This window comes from Anopheles funestus, chromosome X (genome assembly GCF_943734845.2).
Source record: "Anopheles funestus chromosome X, idAnoFuneDA-416_04, whole genome shotgun sequence".
NCBI classification, from domain to species: Eukaryota; Metazoa; Arthropoda; class Insecta; order Diptera; family Culicidae; genus Anopheles; species Anopheles funestus.
Window position 1 is genome coordinate 13,440,220 of NC_064597.1, and position 20,194 is coordinate 13,460,413.

General features: G+C 42.0%; 2 protein-coding genes across 6 annotated transcripts; both read right to left on the reverse strand.

Moving 5' to 3' along the window:
* Positions 1-548: 548 nt before the first annotated feature.
* On the reverse strand, positions 549-7,116 carry LOC125766366 (eukaryotic translation initiation factor 4B). Of its 5 annotated transcripts, none has more exons than XM_049432247.1 (5): positions 6,987-7,116; positions 4,477-5,886; positions 2,862-2,940; positions 1,769-1,949; positions 549-1,680 (listed from the first exon to the last, which is right to left on the reverse strand). In XM_049432247.1, exons 1-5 carry the CDS (start codon positions 7,000-7,002, stop codon positions 1,624-1,626), a joined length of 1,743 nt encoding a protein of 580 aa, XP_049288204.1. In that variant the 5' UTR covers positions 7,003-7,116; the 3' UTR covers positions 549-1,623. The 5 variants fall into 5 exon arrangements, with proteins under 5 accessions (XP_049288204.1, XP_049288196.1, XP_049288221.1 ...); XM_049432239.1 differs by having other exon boundaries at positions 2,862-2,943; XM_049432264.1 differs by having other exon boundaries at positions 4,561-5,886; positions 6,987-7,115.
* Positions 7,117-8,292: 1,176 nt separating this feature from the next.
* On the reverse strand, positions 8,293-11,282 carry LOC125766461 (ATP synthase lipid-binding protein, mitochondrial). Its single transcript, XM_049432445.1, has 4 exons — positions 11,129-11,282; positions 10,382-10,474; positions 9,854-10,058; positions 8,293-9,709 (listed from the first exon to the last, which is right to left on the reverse strand). Exons 1-4 carry the CDS (start codon positions 11,261-11,263, stop codon positions 9,546-9,548), a joined length of 597 nt encoding a protein of 198 aa, XP_049288402.1. The 5' UTR covers positions 11,264-11,282; the 3' UTR covers positions 8,293-9,545.
* Positions 11,283-20,194: the final 8,912 nt, after the last annotated feature.

A 20,194-nucleotide genomic window follows, 5' to 3' on the forward strand; every position in this document is an offset into this window, starting at 1 on the left:
CTGTTTTCCATGCTTCGTAACGGTCAGTTTGAAATCGTGCCTTTTTTTGTGCCAAAGGTCAGCTAGACCGCGATTTCATTACGTAAAAGCCGTATGCCGCATCCTGATGGGAAAAAAAATCCTTTACTTTTATTACACAAGAAAACTCTTTTAAACCAAATTTACTCCATTCTGCATGCGGATACGCATCGCAGGTTATTTTATTTCGAAAAACAAAAACGGAGCGTTTACATGAAGCAAAAAGTACATTGAAAATGATTTTCGCACGCATTTACTCTACTGCACTATTAAACGATTGTGGGGAATGGATGGAGAACGAGCAAGAAGGGAAGAAGTTAATCGGAAAATGAGATAAATATGAACAAACTATGTTTACCATGAAATCGGTAACATAATCTATTGAACACGTTATCCGCATATCCCATTTTGCTCGCACTAGTGCCCTTGGTGGGAACAAACCGAACCCATCTGCCTGCTAATATTGCTTCACAGTTCAACAATACATGAATACAAAAAAAGAAAGAATGAAAAATAAAACAAACAAAGTGTAACTTTTACAGGCGGACATACTTTTTTTTTATGTTGTTGGTGTTAAATATCAAACAAATAATTACTAATGAACATTTTTTGAGTAGCGTATTGTTCTTTTCATCTGCTTCTTCTCTTCACTTTGTTTGTTTTAATGGGATTGACATAAATTGGGAATGCTCAGCGTGAAGAAGGGAAGTAGGATGGGAGGAGATGGGGGGGGGGAGGGGAGAGAGATAGAGTTTGAGCGCCTTCCGGTTTTTATCGGTTATTCAAATTGTCCTACACTAAAGCGTTTTAAGGCGCACCCTTTTACTGTATTTTAGCTAATCTTTTCTATCCCCTCCCTCTTTCTCTCTCTCTCTTTCTCTCCCTCCCTCCCTACTCGTTCGCCCGCTTACTCTCTGCTGAGTTCTGATGAGTTTTCCTTCGGTTGCCGTCACCCCACCGCGTGCGCACCATTGTACAGCAATTCCACGCCATCAGTCTTAGCCCTCTCCGGGGTGTTTTCGTTTGTTTTTTTTGTCTTGTTTGTTTGTTTGTTTTGCGGAGAAAGTGTCCTGACATTTATTAATTTTCGTTTCCTTATAAAGCAGAATGTTCATTAAATCGCATTTCCTGTACGCATGTAAGTGTTTCATAACTAATTGTGTAACCTTATGTTTTTTTTTCTTCTTCGCTCTTTTGTTATAATAGATGAATCCCGTCATGGGGAGTACGGGAGGGAGGGTTGGGTGGTGGAGAGAGGGAAGAAATGCAACAATGCCCACCACGTTAGCTCATACGAGAGAGAGAAAGAGAGAGAGAGAGAGAGAAAGGGAGGGGGGCGGAGGAAGAAAAGAAAAAACACTACCACGGATGCTCTAATATATCCAAACAATAAAAAAGAGTAATAGAAAGCCCAGCCGGAAGGCGCTTCCCATCAGATCCAATCCAACGATCCACCCAGACTGAATGTACGCGCGCGCGTTTATGTGTGTGTGTGTATGTGTGTTTGTTTTGCAGTTGCAAAATCTTCGTTTTCCTTTAGCTAGTAGCTCTTCTTCCTTCAGCGGGAGGTCAACTAGTGATGGTTGTGGTGGTTTTGGTATTGTTTCAGTCATCAATTTCGTCCGCTGATAACCCTTCAAAGGTGTTCTTGACTTGTACGTTCTGCAAAGTAAGTGAAAAGCAAAAAAAACCATTGAAACATGTAACAGGTAATTTGAGAGTGCGTTCGTGCTGGACAGCAATCACTTACCGGTCCGGTTGGTTCTTGAAATTTCGGCATACGTTCTTCTAATATTTTCGGCTCGCGTTCCTTTTCCTTTTCGGCCGTTTTCGGGGCATCGCGGCGATCCTTCGTTTCCCCATTGCGATATATGTCACGGGACGGCTGGGTGCGATCACGTCCACCACCACGATCCATCCGATCATGATCGCTGAAATTAATTAAACGAATCGAGGGTGAACCTCATTAAAATTTTACGCACTCTAAATAAAACCAACCGAAGGACGTTATGATTACAACTTCTACTTAATAAAATTCATTATATAAACATTTGTTTATCTGTTTTCTGTTCTTAAATTTTCCACATCATTTAAAAAAAAATTCCCTTTATATGAGACCCCCCAACCCCACCCCATTCTCCCTATTTTGGGTTCTGCAGGAGAAAAAAATTGTAGAATGGTAGTGGTTCATATTTTAATATATTTTATTTTCGCATTACCGTTGATGAACCTCCCAAGCGTAATTTTCCACATCCGATGCCTAGACCGAACGCCGCACGCCTAGACACAGGCTATCTAAACAACGTAACAATGATGCATGGCTTAACGACCTTACAGGTCACGCCGGCCATTTCTGGCTTACTAGACTTATTTTACCATATAGTCGGAAAGTCACTCCTTGCTACGGGGGGACGGTCCGGATGGGATTTGATACACGGTCCTGTCGCGTGAAACGGGCGCCGTTTAACACATACACCACCGGACCGTTCCCCTTAATTTCATACGCACTTGCGCACCAGCCGTTGTCTCCCCAAAGTGCGTGATTAAAACTTGGGAAGAAACAGTACAAAATAAAGCTTTTTTTAAGGGCCTCACCGTAAAAATAAAGCTTGTGAATTCATGTCGCTTTTGGTTAACCAAAAAGATACACGTAAGTTGTAAACTTTCTTTTTAAGGATTCCCATATGCCTGCAGAAGTAGCAAGTGAAGTATCATAATGTACATTAGTAGCAGCGAGTGCCCTGTACTCAACGACTGAAACAGATTGTACACAATAATGCAGTAATGGAGTTGTTGGGGAAAACAAAAGAAACCACAAACGATTGTTAACATTACATACTTACCGATTGTGAACTCCATTACTATATGTTGGGCGATTCATACCACGATTATCCCGCTGATCACGATTGTCTGTTCGACGATCTTCTGAGGGTCACGGTGTGCAAAAGTAAAACAAAAAGCAAATAAGTAAAATGGAAAGAAAAACAGAATAAACAGTATTTAATGATGGATACTTTTTTTTTGTTTTTGGTGCAAAAATGAGACGATGGCCGTACGGCAACTCAGTAACATTCGCATAACAACGCATTTTGAAAAAAAAACAAACTCAGGAAATGCAATGAACGGTCAGCAGCACGACAAATGTAAAGTATAGTTTCGCTCGACACAAAGGTATGAGAAACAAGCTGGTTAATAGCAGGATAATGGTAATAATAATATTTCTAATTGGAAATCACTAATTCACACAGCGAACTAATGCAACAAAAAACGCTCGAACACGCAGTATAAGGGACTTATTATAAATCTTTACGTCGAAATAAGAACATCTTTTATTTTTGTCAAAATGATTTTTTTACCTCAAAGGCGTATAAAAAATCGCAATCGTAGTGAATCAATATTTTTTCTTGCATTAGTAAATACAGTGGAGCGCCGTGTACCTTTTATCCGTGCGGCTCGGAAATGACTGTTCCAAAGGCGAATTGACATATTAATTGCAAACCGCTGATTGCAGGAAATAAAAGCCCCAATAGGAAATGATAGAATTCGACCAAATGGAACAGATTTCTTTTGCAAAATGCAAATAAGAAAATTAACATATTGCTTTGTGCAAGATGTGCAGCTACTACTGCCAAGATCTGTGCCCGTGGCGGCTCTATGCCCGGCTTTAAAAGAAAAAAGTTCAGCCATTACACACTAAACACTAATATTTATCAATAAAAAGAGTTGTGCCTATTATCCGTGTTATTCGCATATCCGGCAGGGGCTTAGTCCAGACGAGCTCGGATAATCGGCGTTCCACTGTATGTTGAAATAAATCAACCCGATTTAGGCGGGATAGTAGGATTGATTTAATTGTTTTTGCTCGATTAGAACGGCCTGGCCGTATCAAGACTTATTTTACCACGTAGCAGGATAGTCAGCTATTGCTACGGGGAGACGGTCCGGATGGGATTTGAACCCCAGTCCTGCCGAGTGGGCCGGGGCCCTTTATCCCCCCCGAGTTGATTTAATTACTTATGAGGATTTTTATGATCATAACTCCCTCTTTTAACGTTAATTTTCCAGTAAAATATGCATGTTTCACGCACAATTATTGCGATTTCTGCACAAAGATTTACGATAAATCTAGACTAGATTAATCTTGAATAGATTGCGTTTCGTCCTAAACGGACGGATAGAATATGCAGAGAGCAAGAAATAATTTTTAGTGTTAATACCAGCAGTACAAAAACAGCTAGTTGTGTAAAAAAGAAGTTGATGTTGTGGCGTAAATGGTTAGAAAGATTAAAAAAGAAACACTGAAAGTGGAAAAAAACAAAAGTTCAAATAAATATCACACAACAAAACGAAAACAAATAATCACGCTCAAGCACACGCTTTTGCTGAGATATGTGTAGAAAAGGTGAGCGAGGTGAATAAAACAATATGCCTGAATGCAAAACCGTTCGCAGTACATACCCGCAGTGCGTCTGTTACTGTTATACCTTCCGCTAGGACTAAACCTCCGCGAGGGCGAAAGGATACGCTCTTCGCTAGCTTTACCTTTCTCCTCCTCGGTGCCACTGCGTACGCGCCAGTTGGCGATCGGTTGCTGCTGCTGCTGCTGTTGCTCGGTGCTGCTACGGCTGGCGCTTCCCGGTCTGGTGCTAGCAGCCGGCTTATTATCGCCACCGTCGTCCGTGGTCGTGTCTAGATTTTCCGCGTCCCGTTTAATCTTTTCCTCCGCGGCAGCCGCTTCCTCCTTTTTGCGCCGCAGCAACTCTTCCTGCTGCAATCGTTCCTCAATTTCCCGCTCGCGTGCCGCAGTATCGACCGGTTTCGCATCGCCGAACACCTTGGCAGCCGGTACGGGAGTCGGTTTCGGTTTCGGCGGTTCCTCCACCGGCTCCTCATACTTACCATTATTGCCCGCGTGCCGCTCGGACTCATCGTCCGAATCGGTGGCGCGCGGTTTCGGCAGCTCTGGCAGGGGCAGGGTGCGCGGTTGCAACACCAGCTTCGGTCGCTCCATCGGTACCTCCTGTTCCCGGCGCATACCACCGTTACCGACGGTACCGCGACTGTCCGGTCCGCGACGGAAACCATTGCTACTGTCACGGTCACGATCACGGTCACGGTCGTAGTTACGGGGTGCACGCGGTGATTGCGGTGCCGGTCTGTCAGTCGTGCGCCAGTTACCACCGCCGGAATCGCCAGACGGACGGTCACGGTCCTCCCGATCACGTCCATATCCACCACTGCTGTACGGACGGCGCATACCGCCCCCATCACGGTCACGGTCCATCATCGGTCGCGATGCCGATTCCGGCCGGTCGCGCCAGTTCCCGCCGGACGACGGACGCTCGCTGTCGCCGGAGAAGTTATCGTACCGATTATTGCGACGCTTCGTATCGTTCTCATTGTACAGCCCGATACGAATGCGCCTGTTGTGTACCATCGGTTCCGGCATCGCCAGCACCGACATCAGATCGTTTCGGGTGGCAAATTCGATGTTACCGAAGCCGCGCAGTCGCCAGGTTTCGCTATCGTCCCGCGGCAACGTCATCGCGACGATCTCCACGTGATCGAAGATTTCGTACAGATCGTTCTCGTTGATGTCGTACGGAAGGTTGGACACGTAGATCGAGTACGGAGGGTTTTGTGGAATCGAGTCATCATTCAAGATGCGGCTCGCACGGGGTGCCGTCGGCAGGGCGATCACCTGCGTCCGGACCACCCGATCATCATCATCGTCATCACAATCGTCACCCCAGTCCAGCTTTACTGGCACCGCTACCTGTACCTGGTTCCGATCGGCCGTGTTCCCATCGGTAAGAAACTCACCCAGGGACAGCTTGTTATTTTTTTTCGCTTTCTTTCCTTTTTTTCCTACGAAGGAAAGAGAATACGGTAAGTTAGTTTTTGCCAGTCCACGTTAGCCACTACCATCTTCGAAGGAATGCGTCAAAACAACCATAACGGGGATGTGCGCATTAGCTAGTGGTTCCCGAAATGCTGTCGGATGATTGCAAGAGATTGGCTGGCCTTGATAAACCACCATTGTGCTGCTTTGATTGTAGTACAATTATTGAAGCGACAACTCGATCTCCCTTCCATACACATACGCAAACACCAAACGTCCTTGTCGGTGGGTTTCTTTTACAGTTCGTTGTATGCTTGATAATTACATAAAGCAACACCTATTAATCTGTTACATTGTTCAGGGTTCATGTTTCTAGTTCAGGACACCTAGGCACGTAGCATCTGTTTGCTTCCATTGTACATACGTTTGCACTCTCATCCCTACTCCACATTAACCTGATGCAACAAAATCACAGACTTTCCATATTGCGTCTTGTACGCACTTTCCTTTCCGCATTAATTCCACTGCGTTCATCAATAACAGGTGGTTCGAATGGTCATTTCTGTTGGCAAATCCTGATGGATGACGAACACGGAAACGGTAGACTCGATTGGGCATAACATACAACTAGCCTACATACACACACGCACGGGGTAACACATGGGCCCACTCTTCCTGATCGCACATACACAAACATACACACACACGCTCGTTCCTAAACACGAGATACCAATTTCAATTGCGATTTGTCATTTAGCCACGCGGTAAAATATGCGTTTCACCCGTAACACCATTGGATCGAACCGTGGAAATTTGGGAAACTATTGCATCCGTGCACCCCACTCCCGCCACCCCCTTAAACCCCGTTTCCAGGCAGGCAGCAGGGAAAACTCCAGGCACACTCACCCTCAGAAGGAGGGAGGGGGGTGGGGAATCCCGTTTTCAACTCAGCAGTAGCACCCTTTTTCGCGCCACCATTTTCCTCCCACACACACACCAACTGTTGTGCCACGTTACAAAGGTTTATCCGCAAGGCCGTTGCACGGCTTCGCTCCTCGGATGGTGCGGGAAAATACGCTCATACGCTCCTGTTGGGAAATGTATGGAAATTTTCACTTTTTTTTACCTGTTACGGTAGCCATAATGACTGCCTTCCGCAGCGAAGCGATAATGAAAGGGCGATTCTCGTCTACCACGAACAAAGCACAGTGCGTGACAGCTGGCTGTCAATGTGGTGGGATGCAGCTTGACAGCGCGGCTGCACGGATTTTGCCTACGTGACATGATTGGTGGGAACCGTGCAGCAGCATTTGGAAAATGGAAGATTTTTTTTATTTTTTTGTTTCTTGTTTTTACATTTTAACGAGCTTCTGGGGTCGAATATGTATTCCGATTGGGAAACAAAGGGCAAATGAATATTTTTGTTGATAATATTAGATTAAATTACACCATTTTCTTTTGTGATATAATCAGGAGAAAGATTGTGTGTGCCAGTGCAGCAAAACTATGCTGTCTACATATTTTTCCTAAATCATTAGCTACATGTTGATAGATGAGATTAAAAGGAAACAATACTTTTTATGCGTTTCATTTTATTGGCAAATATTTGTTTTTAACGTATTGAGAAGAATGCCTGACATTACAGCAACGGACTCGTGTTGTTGTTTTCATTGCTGCATGGGCCACGATGGTCAAATGTCAAACGGCTTCCCGTTCGAAGTGGAAGCGAGAAAGAAGATCCCTTCATGATATTTCCCTTTCTCATCTGGTATGTGAATGTAGCATATAAAAATATGTCGCATTTGTGCAACATATTCTGAATGAAAATTGAAGAATGAAATTGTTTTTGTGGAATTTATGTTTTTTAAATAGAATTTAGAACAGGAAACCGTATCGAATGTTTCATGTAACGATCTAATGCAAACCCATTTTTCCAAGTACACACGACTACTTGTAGAGGATATAGATGTTTTCTCAAAAGGAAAAAAAACAGGACATGTATCGTAATTATGCTTAAAACGAGATGGTCTTGTTTAGATGAAGTGTTGCTTTGACCAATTACTTCACTTGAATAAAGAAACCACAGGCAGAAATCAAGTATTCATTGAACAGCAAATAACCAACGATGTAACAATCCTTTTCCATAGCTCGCTATGAACAGAGATGGTATACTCTGTTTTCACTGAAAACATAATTTTAGCGTAATTTTTCAACATTATACATAACGCATTGTTTGTTAAATTGCATGAAAACTTTATTGATCACATGACCTAGTTATCGAACAACGTCTTCTTCAATCAATTGTGTTTAGAAGTTATTCACTGTTCGCTGACCCAATTCTTAACGCGGTCAGCTGTTACGAGCGTAATTGCTGCTTTCCCGTCTTTCATAATTTCGGCAAACAAAAGAAATGAAAAAGAAAAGAATACCCATTTTCTCTTCAGTTTTGTACCAGTAACTAGTCTCATTCTTTATTTACGTTTGGATCACCACTCACTGCTTTCTGCTTCTCTCTCTAACGTGCGCGTTTCATGATTTTCTTACAACGGCAAAAATGTCCGATGTTTTGTGGATGTTCTCAAAAACCAAGGGAAAGAGACACCCTCCGGGCCCTGGTTATGCAAGTGGCACTCCTTGTTCGCACCATTCATCATACCGCGGACTATCCGAGAATCTGTTCGGCCGCCCTCAAAGGGATGCCCTACTTCACCCTGCCGTACCCGTGCATTGTGTGTTGCTGTGTTTGCGTACAAATCCTCCCAAAAATGCACACAAAGCACCGCGCGCACACGTGTTGTGAAATTTGTAAAATAAATTTCAAACCAAACACGGGCCAAATAGGGATACGGGAAGTAGGTTTCCGGATGGAGTGGGAGGGATGCCGGGGAAAATCCGGAATGATGTGTTGCGACTTCTTATTTGTCTGTGATGGTGGTATCGATGGCCGGAGGGGCGTGTCGGTTTATGTCGTTCTTCTAACACTTTCCCTGGTGACTGCCCTTTGAAGCGGTCATAATCGTTGTTCCGAGATCCTTCAGGCTTACTTCCGCGGTCATGGGTGATGCGTTTGGCGCAATTCTGAACTGCGGCAAACGGACCACAGACACGATCCGGAAGAGCATTTGTATGTACCCTTTGTTTTTTTTTTTTTGGTTGTTAGTCTCGTTATTCTTTTGTTTGTTTGTAATGCTTCGCTTAAACAGAAGGTTGCGTATCTGTGTGTTCCGCCGTGTGCCAGTGTCCCACTGTTATATCGTGTATCCTCTCCCTTCCGATAGTGTGTTTTGTGTTGCGTATCGATTTCGAAAAGCTCAGGAGCGGCACCTGGTATAATATGTGTTTTGGATTGTTTTATTCCACCCTAAGAATGCATAATTTGAACTTTTCCTCTTAGACTTAGACTTTTCCGAAGGCAGGAATGTAACTTCCTCCTTCTTTTCGCGCTATTTCCCTTTTCTACTCCGAAACTATCTAGTCGACACGATTCGAACAAAAAGGTACCCTAATACAGAGTGGGAACGACGCGGGGATTGTTGATGTAAAATGGTTCGTTCGTGTTGGGGGTGTGTGTGTGTGTTATGGGTTTGAGTTTGACGGGGGGGCAGGATGTTTGTTTCTCCTTCGCTTCTCCTTTACACATAAGAGTACCGGGGTTTGCGTCCGATTATGTAGGGAGATAAGTAGTTTAGAAAGCGAACAGCAGCAGGAAAGCCATCATAAGACAGAACAGACCCATGGCTTCAGACAGGGCGAAACCCAGGATAGCATAGGAGAACAGCTGCTGTTTCAGCGACGGATTTCTTGCGTAACCGATAATCAGCGATCCGAATACTGTTCCGATTCCGGCACCTGTATTGCAACGGGTATTTCATGAGGGAAAAGGGAATAAAGAAGAAAAAAAACGTTCGAAACATATCATCAGTCCACTGTCAGCAGTGTAACGGTGGGAAGATGGGGGTTTTCTTTCCATTACGAATGTTCGCTAATACGTACCAGATCCGGCAACACCAACCGTGGCTGCACCGGCTCCGATGAACTTGGCAGCAGAATCAATGTCACGGGTGACCGGGGTAGTCTGGAATGACCGGACCTGTGGCAACAGAGCAACTGGAGCTGTGTTCTGGGCAGCAAGAGTCTGGCTCTGGGAGATGACGGCGCTGCTGATCGGTCGGATGTACGCCTTGGTTCCGTTGAGGACCTACGATTTACGGGTGCGCGCGCGAAGAAAACACAGAAAATGTTCATGAAACTTTTGCGGTAAAGCAAACCTACTGTGGTTTGCAATTTTGTCATTTGGCACGGCGAAAAACTGGTACGAAATGGAAAATTGTCACAACCAATGATTTCACCGGTGGGAAACGATGATTTCCAATTATGTAACTAACGCCGTGACCTGTGCTCTTCTTTGCAACAGAAGTACTACTACTAGAAGCACTCTCTCTATAGCGAGCGATTATGTAACGATGTATTTTAGGATGTATCGCCGGTCGGTAACAGCACCAAGCTTCCGGATTTACTTACCAGGCTTCGGGCAACTGGGGCAATGCGGGCAGCCGACGAGACGAACATGATGATGTTGTTTTTGAGTTTAGGTTTTACTGGTACCTGAAGGACCTGAAGGAGAAGAGTTGGTAAAAAGATTGCAATCCGGTTAGTTGAGGTTAGTTTTTGCTTATTGCAATTTCGTGTCACAATTTAAAGCACTGTGCCGTAATGGAAATTGTTTCCCTTTTTGTAAGCTTCCCTAACAGTTCCAAATCTTGCTGTTCTTCACGCTACCAAGTACACTGAGAACTTTCATCAAATAAAAAAAAACTCCTAAGCCTGTACGGGTATGTATGCGTGCGTTACGTAAGTCAGTTTCCTCCATTGCGGTTCGATAATTTCACACCGTGTTTCAATTTTTGCACTTAAAACTGTCTTTTAGAATTTCGGTTTTATATGGATGGGTTACACAATCATCTTCCGAAAAAAAAACCCGGTTACATAAAACTATTCGAACTGATAAAGCAAAACGTTGCCGATTGCCGATTTTGAGCAGAAAAATATGGCCGACACCCTCGCTACCTCGGGATTCCAATCAGTGAGAAACAAAAACGGAACTGCCGGTCAGTTATGTTGTTTGATTGCTGGTTTTGAGTTGTGGAAAACTTTTTCCTTGGAAAAACAATCACTGTTCACACTGGGGCTAGTTCTATGCTCTTCCTATGTGGTAATGTGACCCTGGGTACAGACAATCCCGGCACTCTAGCTGGGAGCTCTACTCACTTCAAAACGCGGTCGACAACTTATCGAAGAACAGTGAACGTTGGTAGAAATTTTCGTTGCCTCGAACCCTCGGGTGCAGTGAAAATTGTTGTTGGTGTGCGTACATACCGCTCGTATACGTGCGATCGCACGCATACCGGGATACCCGTTACGCAAACTGCCAGCGGAAGTGGTCGGTTCGCGGATCTTGCGCATAAAGTCAGTGTGCTGTCACAGTGGCAGCTGTCAAACTGACAGCATTAAGGAGTACATACACAACACGAGATTGTACGCGAGACGTGTCTCAACATCTAGAGCTTGGAAATACAATAGAACGTTGATTATCGGGAGTGCTCGAGACCGGACTGATGCCGGTTAATCGATTTCCACGGATAATAGTCCCTTAATTATCAAGGTCATTTATAAATCTAGACAAAGCGTATAAAGCGTCTATATACTATACTATGGTGATCCTTTTGATGCTAAAAATTATTCTGGATCAAGCTAATTATTATCAAATAACAATTAAAGTTTAGAACGTATAGTAAAATCATTTTAAATACATCGTTTGGCAACGATTTTAACAATTTTAACCAAATTGATATCAGTACAAATGTTCACCACGGTATTGGTCCCGAAGGTGATCAACTACGTAATAGGTAAGATAGTTTTTCGAATTTACCAAAAATGAACCTGCATAAAAATGCTGCATCTTTTCATTAAAGATTTAAGCATAAACATATGGATTGGTTTTTCAATTTAATTCAATTGAAGAATTTTTACGGCTTTATACTTGAGTGCTGTTATATAATATTGTATTTTTTCATTTATTATTAGTTTACCTTGTCTAACTAAGGCTAAGGATGTTTGCATTACGATTGTACACACAAATTCCAAATTTATGGCAAAGTTCATTAAAGAAAGGTCGAAACGGTGGTATGGGGTATTGGTCCCGTTCTTTCACATGATAGGACTTGTACCAAACCCCGTCTGTACCGGTTCTACGTACACAGGATTGAATTTTCAGCAGCGTGCACCTCTACTGCCAGCATGCACTTTTACTGACAGTATGCACTTTTACTGACAGCATGCGCTTCTACTGACAGCATGCGTATGTTTTTAAGGAGGATCAATTCTCGTGCATAACCAATCAAGTTATATTATTAAATTAATACAAACATGTGTTGAAAATTGCTCCTGTTATATGGACATGTACTAAATACAGCCTATACACAGGGGAAAAATCGATTTTGGTTTGCTAACAATAGGTACACGCTTGAACTTTTTACCCAAACAACTATAAACGGAACAAAAACCGGAGGTTGCATTAAACGTCATTCAAAAATGTGCATTGCGTCATAGGAATTGATTCTTTTCGTTGAAAAAAAAGGTCTAATTAAACGCATAAAAATACCAATTTATTGAATTAGAAAGAAGAATATGTGTGAAAATATGAAAACATGTGCACTAAACTCACCGTTGCTGAATTAATTTAGTTGCGGGAGAATTATGTAGAGTGTAGTTTTCTTTGAGCTTTGAGCATGCCAGTTAAACTACATCGATCGGAAGCAAACACAATGTCGATTCACCTGCTAGTGCGGTTGCACAGTGTAGAAAATGCCTATGCTGCTGTGAATTGCAATATTTGTTAAGTGTGTATGTTCAAGTTTGGCAACACAAAATATACCATAAAATGTTGTTACATAATCTATGCTAGCGTGGAAATCATTAAGCCGCTCTAGCATGGGATAAGAAAATGTAATACCGCGAATCGTTTCAAACAAAAGCGTCAATGTGTGAATCGGTTCAATGGCTTGTATGCGATTTAAAAACAGTAGTATGCAAGCGAAATGCAACTGACGTTCTTCAATGAATGCGTTCCAATTGATTATGTATATAAATTGGATGAATGCATATTTCACATTATCGCTTGAGTAATTACTATCGTGTCTATAGCAAATGTTTAAGAGGAATGCGTGCCTTCAAACGATTTTGAAGCTATATGCAAAATGGTATATTATTTTTATTATGCAACTTACTGTTGCTCAAAGAGCAGATTCAGAAGGTAATAAACTCCCCATTGAATTGAATTATGCAACTTGGTACTAGATTAATTAAAAAAAAGGGATACTGAATGTATAATTCTATCGTTTACGTGACGAAAACAGTTATGAGTTTATTTAAATTGTAGAGCTTCATCTTCCCTTCATCTCTTTATCTCAGAAGGGATCCCTTTATCTCTGCAGAAATAATGTTTTATTTAGGTATCTTCAACCCTTTGATACCGTCCTCTAATATCAATATAATACGCACAGATAAGAACTAAAATGACAAGGGCAACAGCAAAGATCAAATAGTTGATCACGTGACTACAGCCTCTCAGTTGGCAGCAGCGTCATTTAATCTTGAACAATGTCTGTGCGAATTTGCCTTGCCTTCAAAAAGATAAAAACGAAAAGTAAAAAGATGTAGCGATGTTACGTATTCGAGACAAAATAAAATTAATAGCTGAAAAGAAAAACAACATCTGTGTTTTGTTTTGTTCGGCAAAATGAACTGTCATGGCAAGGCTTCGGTACAGTTGTCATGAAACGTTAAGCTTAAGTGACATTCTTGCGTTGAAAATAATCAAATTGCAGTGTAAATTATATGTAATACAAGTTGTTTTTAACTAACGTTAGATTGTCTTGTTCCAATGGAATGTTATGTTGTCTATTATTTATATAATTATTAGCATTTAATAATAAAGAAATTAAAACAAGCACCTGATGATGTTAACCGTCAAGCAACCATGTGGTTGGTGTCTATAGAGCATGTGCCAATATTTATAGAGCCGTTTGTTGTGGAAGTACACGAACACAAAACGTCAACGGGTACAGGAGAACATGTTTGATTTGACTGTTGTAAAGATGCTTTTTAAAATGTAGATTATAAGTTGGTGCTAATTTGTTGATAAATGGCGATACTTTTCAAGGTACAAAGATTTGTTTATTTATTTTTCATTTTATTTTATATTCTGGTAACTCTTCTTCTTCTTATGTGACACTACGGCCTCAGGAGAGGTTTTGACTTGCCATTTTTGGCTTTCTTCGAATTTATTACGACATTCCCCACTCACCTCCCCCACCCTTTCATCGTAACAGAAGCGTGGTAACATTTTAAAATTTAATACAAAATATATTTGTAACTTGGTAGACTATTGTTTTTATCTAAAATTTTCACTTTTTATTCCAATCTAAAAAAAGATATCTTACAGTTCTGTTACAAACTGTATGTAAATTAGAAGCAGAGAACTTACATCTGCTAAGTCACCGTTTAGCAACGCTTTTGAAACAACTAAGCCTAGGAATATTTGCACAAAATGCTTCCGCTTTTATGTCCACAGTAGATAGAAACTAGGATAGAAAGAAAAGAAAAAAGTAATTTCGTCTTACACGAAACCATGACGCGGTGAATCATTCCACAAGTATTCTTTCCAATTGAATCGGCTTCCTTTCCACTCGCTCGGTGTTCAAGCTGTAAAGTTTTGCTAGTCCTATTTCCCCGTCAAACAATTTCAGCAACCGTACCCAAAAACAAAGCAAAGAAAATCGAATAAGCATATGCCGCTTGACGCTGCTGGACCGTTGGAAATCGTTTTCCTTTTTCCTGTTTATTTTGCATTTATTATCATTACTATTCTAACTCGAGCAAATCATGCCTGTCAGCTTTTGCTAACTTTTATCAGTTGAAATGGGGTCCAAAAAACAAAAAAAAAGAAAAAAAGTGAGCGAAAGTGTACTTCAAACCACCAAACAAACTAGTCATGGAACGAGCATTAATTTCCAATCAATTGCTTCTGCACATGGTTGTGGGGAGAAGTGGAGCAAGGGGAGCAGCAGTAGAAGTTTATTGAAATATTTCATCTGTGGAAAGGTACAATGCAGATTGCTGTTTTATTGATAAATGATAGTTGCACATTTTTTTATTTTATTTGTATTTTCTTAGCTGTGTTGTTTCATATGAATTATATTGTTTTTTTCTCATTTTTTTTCTTTTTTTTCATTTTTTTTTTGGTTACATTTTGATTGCTTTATGTGTTTTCTTTTGTCGTTTGCATATTTTTATATTTTCTTTATTACTTTTAAAATTCTTAACTGTTTTATTTACACTTTTTCTTTCTTGTCAACGTTGATTTCTTTTATTTATGTTTTATTTATTTATGACAATCGCAATAGTTGTAAATATCATTGAGTTAAATGTTTTTCCCACTCTTTCTTGATTAGTTATCTATGGCCTATATGCGATGGCCTTTTTACTGTTCTCGTACATATCGGTGTTAGAATGTCCTTAAACAAGCAACGAACTCCTAAGCTGGTGATGGTTCCGTCCGGTAACACGGGTCAGTTAATGACTTTCATTTTCCTGCACCTACATCCGGCCATTCGCAACCGAACACATACTCACGGTCAAGTGCTCGAGTTGTACAATCTTTACGACCTGCTTGCATGGGAAACTGGTGAATCATTGGTCACGTTCCGGCGTTAGGGTGGTTACAAATGGTGAGAGAAAAAAACCCCATACACACGTCCATTCGTCTGGATGAAAGCACTATCGTGGAGGGTGCGTTTTTATCCACGGATCCTCATCTTTCGGACAGTGGTCGTATGTGTTTGTGTGCACGTTTGTGTGCATGTGCTTCATCCGGCGAAAGGACGGCGAAAGAAAGAAAGAGAGAGAAATCAACTAAATTAACTTCACTGAAAAATTGTCACCACTCATCCACGTGCTCGGTTTCCTAAGTTCTATCCCTCCTCTTCACGTCGCTGTTGTTTGATGCATATCGCACGCTGTGAAATGATTCGTCAATTCTGTACACGATGGCACCGAGCTCGTAATGGACTCCGTACGCCAAGTGTGTGTCAATGGTTGGGATAAAGCAAAAAGCTTTTCCCCCGGAGTGAAGATTCTTAATCAGCTTAACGAGGATTGGTAAAACTTTTTAATGCTGTACGATGTGGCACACCCGCATTCACCATTTGGATGTGCAAAAAAAAAAAAGAAAAAAAAAGAATCCCACCCAAGATTCAAAGTAAATGATCTAAAGATACAATCTAAAAGCCGTTTTGATGGTGCCGCCGGTTGAAACATGTTATGCGTTTGGATTAAAGCGCCATTTTTTGTTCCTTTTTTTCCTTTTGAAAGTAGATTTGCAGTGAACTTTTCAGCAGAATGTGCGTCACACATGTAATTCTTCACGCGCAGATTAGTGTAAAAAGTGAAAACATTAAACTAGTACTATATTTCATTGTACGATTGACCCTCTCCCAACCCAAAAAAAAAGAAAAAAATATTGAATAATGGCAAAAGTTAATGTATGTGAGGTTAATGTGACGTTAAACGGTAGAATAAAAATTTCGATGGCCTGTCCTTTTGGGTGGGTTTCGCGCCTAAAAGGTATGCAATGTTTAGGTGCAAGTTGGTATCTTCTACCACCTGTCTATTAAACCATAATTAATGCTTCTTAAGTTAAAATTTGCATACAGAGAAAATTAAACAGGACTCGAGAAACACGTTCAAACAATAGAAGCACTCCCAGAATAAGTACATAGCCACAGTGATAATGCTTATATCGTTAACCAGGATGTACAACTTGATGCAGCATCCGGACTAGAGATGAGAATACTCACTCTTTTCAGAGAGTTGAAACACGGTGAAAGTGTGATTATAAGGATTTGAATCTTTTACTTTATTTTTTTACTTTTGAGAGTCATACAAATATTACTCTAAACTAATCCTTTTATTACTCCTTAGTGTTTATATTCACTCACTCACTCTGCCGACTAATGATGCACTCCTTGTCGTTTTTACTCTCTCACTCACTCTGCCGACTAATGACTCACTTCTTGGGGTTTTTACTCACTCACTCTCACTGCCGACTAATGACTCACTGCTTGGCGTTTCAACTCACGCAATAAGAGTGAGTAAGTGTTTTTGGTACTCTTTTTGGGTTATTGAATTGTTACTCCTTTTGGATTTAAATTGTTATTCATTAGTCGGCACAGAGTCGGCACAGAAAACGTGAAGGAGTAAGTAAAAGAGTCATAAAAACTCTTTAGGCTGAGTTGAAACCATAAACACTTTTGCACGATTAAACTCACTCACTCACTCTTACTCAGTGTGCACATCTCTAATCCAGACTTTCCTACCGCTGGAGGTCTTACTGGAGGAGTTCTATTACCCTGAAGTCCTATGTACATGACCGGACGTTTTTACTTTTGCCTACAGACCTTAATTGAAACATTGAGAATCAGAACTACTCAATTCCATTACACCACAGATCTTCTTGTGGTGCAGAAAAAGGAGAAGTAAAATCAGAATTTTAAAAAAATTGGGTAGGTGCAGCTGCAGACATAAAATCGACAAAACGCTCAACGCTGGTTATCTGCAATTACTGTAACCTATAAGATTTCATAATTTCATAATTTATTCGCAATTTGTTCGCCACGCGGCTTAACAAAGAAATAACTTAACCTACATTACAAACTTAAACCTAATCTAGGGGACAATATAGCCTAAACAATCAGCTAACCTATGCTGAGGAGGGGGTCAAGGGAAGATAGACGGGAACGAAAAGATGATAAAGATAGATGGAAATCAAACAGATGGGACGTGGAGTTGAAGATAGAGCAGGCACGAATCGGTGGATCCCTGCGAAATGCTGCAGTGCGACAGGGATGAATATATAGTGGTGGTCGGGAACGGAGAGAGCGGGAAGGGACGTAGAGTGAGATCGCAGAGCGCAACGCAGGGGCATCGAGTTCGTTCAGAAGGATGGCAGCCACATTTGATGATTGAGCTCTAGAACGTCTAAGTTCTAGAGACTCGAGGTTTAGGAGTCGACAACTTTCCTCATATGACGGCATCTCAGAGGATCGAACACCAAGAGCATTCCCTAAGGCGAACCTGGTGAACGATCTCTGCACACGCTCAATGCGGTCTATATGCGTCCTAGCAGAAGGAGACCAGATAACCGAACAGTACTCGAGCACAGATCTGACCAGAGCACAAAACAGGGTCTTGAGGCAAGCCAGGTTGGTGAAGTCACGTGCTACGCGCTTCAAAAAACCGAGAGTCGAACAGGCTTTAGAAACTGTACAGTCTATATAGATGAAGATACCCATAGATGAAATATTTACTAACCATGAATTACTTCCTGTAAGTTTATGTTCACTTGGATAGCGTTCCGTTCTCGTTAAAACGTTAAACTAATGTTACCAGCAAACATCAAGTAAAGTGAACATTGAAGATGTAGCTTCTCAAGAATTCCAACAAACGGAAAGGGGAGCAATAAATGAAACTAATTGCTGTTTGATAGAATGTTTCAATATTTGAGCTTGTGATGTTCCCGGAACTTCAATGTATCCATAACAGGATTAAGCGATAAAATTAGCATTCCCTCAGTAAGGATCCGTGTAATGTACCGTGCATGTAATGTTATTAAACCCATACGAACGTCTGCTTCCACGGGTGTTACGGGCTCTCGTCTAATTTACGTGCCTGCTGCAAAGAAAATCAAAACTCATATGTTTTCGATAAATGTTCGCTAAATTTGAGAGCTTATTAGTTTGCCCCTTTTTCCAAGCAGAGAACCATTGAGTAGCATTCGCCCGGCCGGTGTAGTCTGTAGCCGGTCGATACACAAACCGGTGCAATCAATATGGCCGCGCAGTGTTTTGGCACACGAGAGGGAAGGGGGTTTCGAATCACGCAAAACCAGTGTTTCGATCATCGAGCGTAGAAGACTAACTTTCGAAATTACACTCATGCAACGGAATTGGTTGCGGTTGCTGTTGGAAGATGGACGGAAGCACTGTGGGTGGTGTTGGGGGGGACTGTTTTTTTTTATTAGCCAAACCGCATGTTTGATTTTTCCGTGACGTCTTCTGGCCCTGGGTCGGGTCGGTTTGACCTGGTATCATATTATCCTAGCGAAGAGAGCAAACAAAACCACCGGGCACTTTGTGTGCGGTGGTGGCTGCTGCTCACAATTCCTGCTTGGTTGGAAACGAACCAAACCTCAAGCAGCAAAAACGGAACCCCAACGGAGGTACCTTTCTTACGCGGGTGAAACCGATGCTCAGCCCAATCAAACTAAAGTCGAACAGTGTGCTGCCGGACGTTTACCGGCACTGGTCTGGTGGTGTACATACATATATATGTATGTGTATGTATGTGTGTGGAATTTTTGACATTTTTCACACTAACGTTCACTACCCCGACACTATAACCCGTTGTTCAGTACTTCACTTCAGATGATTAGAACTGGAGGAAGAGTTTTAAACAGTAGCGTAAAGGGAAGAAGGTAAAGCAAGTGCCCCAATCCTCCTCCTTAAATCTCTAGCCCTTTCCCTTCTTCGTCCCCTTATTGCCCTACTCCTTTAGCCCGCAAGCGATTTAATGTTCGCATGTTGAAAGATTGCAAAAAAAAAAGAATATATATTTAGTACTTTTATTGGACTGCGATAGAATCGATGCTATTTGTTTGAAATACGAGCACCGAAAACTACATAGTAGCGAGCGGCGGGGCCGCATATTGTTGACCAGAATTGGACCGGTGGATGGGACGGGACGGGTTTTGTGTGTTGCGGACGAAAAGTTCAATCCCTTTCCGGTTTCGTTTCGGACCCAGCGGCAGCGCCTTCTGCAGCAGGTTTTTTTTTGGCGGGGGTAATTTTTGGTGAGCCTTTTGAAATGAAAGTCACCCACCGAAAAGGGTGTAGGGCATGGTGGGTAAGGTGGGAAAGTCGCGGAATAGTGGAATGCCAGGGAGAGAGAGGGGTGGTTGGGAAGTATGGTCATCAATCGAACCGATTGCAAACAAAAAAAAAGCATATCGACAGAAACGGGCCACCGACCCACACATCCGCACGGGATCAAACTGTATGGTGGCGGACACGGACGTACCGATGGACGCGGCGGGATTTTTCGTTGGGTGGGTTATGTGGATATTATTTTCCTATCAAGGGAAATTGAAAAACTTTCACGTTCCATTTACGCCCGCCGGCGGTTCGGAGGCTTGTTTGGTGGCAAATGTCGGTTAAACAC

Excerpts from the sequence above, each read along its gene's own strand:
- LOC125766366 (XM_049432239.1), bottom strand. Across the intron at positions 1,950-2,861 it reads AGTAATGGAGTTCACAATCG|CGATCATGATCGGATGGATC; the intron begins GTAAGTATGTAA and ends AATTAATTTCAG. Across the intron at positions 1,681-1,768 it reads TTCAAGAACCAACCGGACCG|AACGTACAAGTCAAGAACAC; the intron begins GTAAGTGATTGC and ends CTTACTTTGCAG.
- LOC125766461 (XM_049432445.1), bottom strand. The coding sequence starts at position 11,263 with ATGCGTGCGATCGCACGTATACGAGCGGTATGTACGCACACCAACAAC. Across the intron at positions 10,475-11,128 it reads GTTGTCGACCGCGTTTTGAA|GTCCTTCAGGTACCAGTAAA; the intron begins GTGAGTAGAGCT and ends CTTCTCCTTCAG. Across the intron at positions 10,059-10,381 it reads CCCCAGTTGCCCGAAGCCTG|GTCCTCAACGGAACCAAGGC; the intron begins GTAAGTAAATCC and ends CGTAAATCGTAG.